The following is a 6,050-nucleotide window of genomic DNA, read 5'->3' on the forward strand; positions in this document are numbered from 1 at the left end:
ATTTATATCTAAATGTCCTTGGATTGCTCTTATAATATTTGCCTCCAAGATTTTCCCTATCACTTAAGTCAGACTAACAGTCTCTTCACTCTTAAAACCGCCTTTATGTTCTGGCGGTAAGTTGGCCCTTCTCCAATCCAACGGAATCTCTCCTGAGTTCAATAATAACCTTTTAATTAACCTCAACGGCTCAATGCACTCTGTGGCCGCCTTCCTCAAAATAACTGGGTAATGCAATCAATTGCAGGAGCCTTATTTGCCTTTAGGCTCGCTAGTTTTTCTTATTAACAGTTATCTATAATTTCGAAATCGATAATTTCATATTTCTCAGTCTCACTGGCATAGTCTATGAAGCGAGAGTATGACTGGAAGTCGCTGACAGCTACATTCTGTAAGCACAAGATTGGCTGGGCTCAGTGGCCGCCACTTACTCCAGCCAATCTTGTAGTTGTCAGGCGATAATTTCATGGCCCGTCCCTTGCTGGAATTGCGAAAAAAAAAAAAAGTATTACAACAAGCACGGACTGATTTGTAAACATTGCCAACCTATTTTAATTACAACAATACTAAAAATTATATAAAATAGGTTATATATACTGTAGTATGCAGTTCTAAAAAATTAGAATGATGCTTGCTTTAATCAGAACTGACCGTTCCCCATCTATTCCTTTATTTGATGAACAAATTTCTTCCCGTTTGGAAGAGAAGGCAAGGTGCTTTAAGTGCCCATCGTTTAAGAAATATTGCTGGCGTCGATTGAACTTTGTTCTTTCCAAAGGGATCGCCACTGACCTCTGTTGTTCCAGAGGTTGGATTTCTTCCACATAATGACATTGGTTTTACTTGTATGGATGACAGAGGTTTCCCGAAAACCCTCCGAATGTCACTGTTCTTCTTGTTCTTGTAGTAGAGTTTAGGAGCATCAGCGACTAAGGCCATATTGCTCCCAATATTCTGTCTGTAAATTGCGTGTATTCTGTAGGCGATTTCATGTTTTCTGGAAGAAAAAACCCGAGTTTAAGGAGAAAAAAACCATGCTACCCTCGCCTAAGACCGACGAACTCAAGCACGTTGTGAAAAAAGGTCTATAAAAATTCCCCACCTCATCGACGGGACTCGAACTCAAATCTTTTCCACCCAATGTGGGGAGGACGGCGATTCTACCAGCTGTGCTGTCCAGGCGGCAATGTCATTGTGAAAAAGCATGAACATTGCTAAGCAAGTCATAAATGTTATGTAGCATTTGTGATGCCGTGTTTATGTTTTATGACTGGCCTCTTAGCAACCATTCAGCAGAAGTCACCAGAAGAGCTGCTGCTAGTTCCCGTCCCTCCATAAGAAGGCAGCCCGTCCACTTTACTGTTGCGAAGAACCTATGGCTGGACCATCGACAAGATTGTAGGCTAGCCCTTGAGAAAGGAAGGGGGAAGTTAGCAGTATGAAGAGTGTGGATAAAATAAGGCGTAGAGGAGTTATTAGAAGACACATCCCCAACGAATGTACAGTGTTGGAGTCTGCATTTCAACTTCGCTAGTAGCGGGAGGAAACCTGAAAAAGGATTCAGGAAATCCACGAGTGGATTGGGAAGAGAAAAAAAAATTGCAGAAGTATATGGTCAGAGATTGGCCCACCTCTGCTTCACTCATGACTCCTGAAGGAAAAATACTGCTTTCAAACCTCGCTTAATTCGCACTGTCCTCGCGGGAATGTTGATCCTACTGATAGGACTCCTGCTTATCGTCTTGCAGGCCTGTATTAACCCAGAGGCGGAAGCGTTCTTACCTCTTAACACTTAAGAGGTGTCCCCGTGGGTAGCTCATTTGGTAGGATCACCATCCTTCCCACACCTGGTGGAAAAGACCTGAGTTCGAATCCCGTCAATGACGCGAATGATTTTTATGGGTATTTTTCGGCGGGACTCGAACTCAAATCTTTTCCACCCAATGTGGGGAGGACGGCGATTCTACCAGCTGTGCTGTCCAGGCGGCAATGTCATTGTGAAAAAGACCGACTGTGGGTCAGTCGGTCTCAGGCGAGGATAGCATGGTTTTATCCCGGAATCTCACGTTTTTCGATTAAAACACAGCAAATCGATCACAGAACAAATGTAATTTAGAGACATAATTATACTGTTCAATATGGCCTGAGTTGCTGATGTGCTTAAAACGTAATAACAACCAATGGACCAACTTAAAAGGTAAAAAATAATGTTAACGCAGATATGTGAAACTTATCAGGGTGTGAATTGTTTACTGCAGCTGTTTTCCTCCTAACTTCTGCAGCCTACTGCTCCTTGACTTGTCTACTCTTCTGTATTGCACCAAGGAACACTGTCCTCTTCCACTTCCACCTGTTCTGTATTCAATCCATCTGATGTTTGAACAGGACACAACGAAGAGCATTACTGGCACTAGAGGTTCTTATGTATATAAATTCATAGCCTTATTTGTGACTTGGTCTGACAGAGGGTAGCCCCGCCAATAGTGTAGTAGAAACGGCCCACCTCCATGCAGTAGGGACGGATATCATGAAGCAGCCTTCCTTCCAAGTGATCGCTGCTCTCGTGGTAGAACAGTTGGTATAATCGCCGTACTGTCCACACCGAGTGGAAAATATCTGGGTTCAAATCCGATCAATGACGTGAGGAATTGGGTCTTTTTCACAACGTAACTGAGTTATGATCGGTGTCCTATTACCCCTGTTAAAAAGGATGAGGTTCGAATCCTGTTAGCGATGGGAAGAATTCTTAATATATATATTTTTTCACACTTTGGTTGAGTTAGTCGGTATCGGCAAGTGTTACTCGCTTTCCCTTCCCGGAATTCGTCTTTTTCAACCATCTAAATAGATCCATAAATCCTCTGATAGATCATCAGTGTTCATGCGAAGTAAAAATAGAAATTTTCTATTTGTTAAATGCCATCTTCATTAGTACCGAGGCGGGAATGGTAGCATCTAACTAAATGAAATTCTTCTTTCCTCAACGGTTCTATTAAAACAAAGAAAACGAGAAAGTTCTCAAAAGAGAGAGAGTCTGGATATCTTTCTATTTCCACATGTATTCTTCATTCTCTCCTTCTGTTTCCCACCCAGTATAGCGAGAGATATTGTGGTACAATACTTCCTGCTAAGGCGGGGTTCGGCGAACCAGAGCAAGGTCGATGTATGCTTGGAAAGCGAATTTTCGCCAACGTAATTAAGGCGGAGACGGAAGGAGAAAGCCACGGTACTGAGCAGGATTCGAACTAGGTTAAGGTCATGGCACCAGTGACGTTTGAGCAGGCAGCTGGCTACTCTACTTTCACAAGTGGGGAGAAAGGGGACAGCGCACAGGTGGGCAGGAATAATACACCGGGTGGGGTCCACCAACGCGGTAATAGGGGAAGGTCGGAACAAGAATGTAGCGGGGCCATACAGTCATGGAAACAGTGGGATCACGTGAGCTGTGGCTTACTTTTGTGTGCCATTATTGACCCCTTGGTGGATGGTTCGTGTTGAGCACCAGGACTTCCTGGGATGGCCCAGGGCACCTCTTTTTTTTTTTTTAAAGGATCTTTCGCGAGTATATAAGACTTTCATTCCTTTTGCTTGCCATCCAGTACGAACGAAGTACATCCACCCTCATCATGCTCGCTAAGGTAAGGCGACCCATCTTAGCTTCTCTTGTGCTTTGCTTTCCGTGTCCCTTCTCTCAACTTCCCTTCATTTCTCCACTGCTTAATAATATCATAATCCTTTCACATGTCTTTCTCGATCAATCAAAACAGTCTTAAGTGGTTCAACTCCCATAATTCCCTTTTATATATTTCAAATTTTTGTTTTTCTTTTTTGCAGATCGTTGCCTTTTGTGCCTTGCTGGCTGTTGCCAGCGCCTACGTCCACGGTGGTGGCGCTAGCGTCAGTTCCAGGCAACAAGATGTAAGTATTACCTTTATACCAAAGATAAACGTTTTTTTTTTTTTTATCTTCTTGAATTCCACAATGCAATATATTCGCTTTACGTTTTTAGTTTTTACACCAACTTTCCTTGACTCGCCTTAGCCACAAAGTTTCTATTTTGGTTGAGCGCTTGTTCAACTAGAAATGTGACCTCAAGTGTGCTGCTAAACTTTGCTTATCAGTCTATCTTTACTTTTTTTGTTTTTACTTAATGAACGAGCATTTAAATTGGTCCCAATCCTCAATGTGCATTACTTATAACCTTCACCCCTTCTCCACCCCCTGTTTTTAAAAGTGAACTAGCCAAAGTCGTTACCATGACAATTATTGCATATTTCTTCCATCCTCGAAGATCCCATCTAAAAGGAGATTTGTTTTTTATCTGCTTGTGTATTATGTCCCTTTTCAGTTAACTATTACGTTATAGAAAAAAATAAAAATCAGAATAGTTTTAAATAGTTTTTGCCTTTTGCTGATATGCAGATGCTACTTCTGGAAAGTTTTAAGCGAATTCCAGTCAGAAAAAGGATGTTGATTTGCAAAACGTTGAACTAGGCAGGGAGGATACTGAAAAAATCTGTGGCACCTCAGCAACTTGGATTCTTGTTGAGTCCACAGTATATTCACTCGAAGATCAAAAATTGTGTTATTTTCTTGGGAGGGGGGTATCTTCTTTCAGGGCCAACTGCAGGTTTGCATTTTTCAGTTTGTGTTGATATGATACATGGAAAGTGTTTATATTACATATATTAAGATAGAATGATTTTACAATTCTTATTACTTGTTTATTTGCTTTGGTGTAGGATTTCGGAAACTATGCCTTCAACTACAAGATTGCTGATGGTATTGGAGCAACGAACGGTCGCTGGGAAGCTGGAGATGGCTATGGAAACAAGAAAGGTGGCTACACATTGACCGACATTGATGGTCGCGCCAGACATGTTGAATACGTTGCCGATGCCCACGGTTTCCGTGCCTCAGTGAAGACCAACGAACCTGGTACAGCTGCCAGCGCTCCTGCAGCTGCTTACATTGCCTCTCCCTACGCAGGACCCGTCGCTTATAGTCCGGTTGGAGGAAAGGTAGCTTTTGCAGCAGCTTCTCCAGTTGGCTATGCTGCAGCTCCATACGCAGGTTATGCAGCAGGACCATATGGAGCCCATGGGGCATATGGCGGGTATGGCGCATATGGTAAATGGTAAAATCTGAGCAGTTTGTACCAGTGAATCAAAAGGTAGGTTCAATTTTGCGATATATAAAATTTACTTTCGTTTGTATGGTGACCAACAGATGGCACTACCATTCTGTGATAAATTATTTCGTAGAATGTAGATTAAAAATGCTCTTTTATCTTTTTATAGCTTTATGGATCTCTTGTTGAAATACTTCTTCGAAGTGACAGAGAGTCAACCTCGCACACCGTTCGCTCCCTCCAAATGAGGCTCCCAAAGACATTGACCTTTATTTTAAAATGCTGCTTCTTGGTGCTGTGTATATAGCTGTGTAGCTGGTCAAAGACTGTTGCATCTGTATGTGTATATAATGTGTATCGTTCGTTACCTTAAGTATGTCCATACCGGTGAAGCGGAAATCCCAGGGAATAATGTATGAAATATATTTTATGCTATGATTTTATATAAATGGCAGAGCTGAATAAAAGTGCAGTACATTAAACGTTGTTTTGGTATCATTTTCGAACTGTATTTAGTACTAAATCACATCAGATATACGCACTAACTAACTTCAAAAATAAATCTCAGCCGACTTAGAAAATAATTAAATGCATCGGCGAAGTTTTATAAATTTTATTTATTTCTAAGAAATCTTTTTCGATCATTGATCGTATAATACCAGTCAAATCGCCAGTTAGTTACTTAGTTGGATATTAAACTTAATTAACCTAAGTCCAATTTTGTGTCTGTCCTTTCTGGCATAAATTGGTATCCTACTTGAAACTGTAAGACATCGATAGAGTTGATAATTTTGTCATATCAAGCTATGCTCGCATGAATAAATCAGAGAAGTCCAGCAACAAATTCGTCTGTTTACCTCTTCGGGGTGTGAACCCGTTAACAATTCACATATCCTCTAGATAAATGGCGTTTAGTATT

The 6,050-nt window shown here is 41.4% G+C and overlaps 1 protein-coding gene across 1 annotated transcript; it reads left to right on the forward strand.

The window, feature by feature from the left end:
- Window positions 1-3,541: 3,541 nt before the first annotated feature.
- On the forward strand, window positions 3,542-5,613 carry LOC150089934 (adult-specific rigid cuticular protein 15.7-like). Its single transcript, XM_090368910.1, has 4 exons — window positions 3,542-3,638; window positions 3,835-3,918; window positions 4,743-5,173; window positions 5,301-5,613. Exons 1-3 carry the CDS (start codon window positions 3,627-3,629, stop codon window positions 5,139-5,141), a joined length of 495 nt encoding a protein of 164 aa, XP_090225036.1. The 5' UTR covers window positions 3,542-3,626; the 3' UTR covers window positions 5,142-5,173; window positions 5,301-5,613.
- Window positions 5,614-6,050: the final 437 nt, after the last annotated feature.

This window comes from Mastigoproctus giganteus, chromosome 2 (assembly GCF_048544385.1).
Source record: "Mastigoproctus giganteus isolate SK-2022 chromosome 2, ASM4854438v1, whole genome shotgun sequence".
NCBI lineage: Eukaryota > Metazoa > Arthropoda > Arachnida > Uropygi > Thelyphonidae > Mastigoproctus > Mastigoproctus giganteus.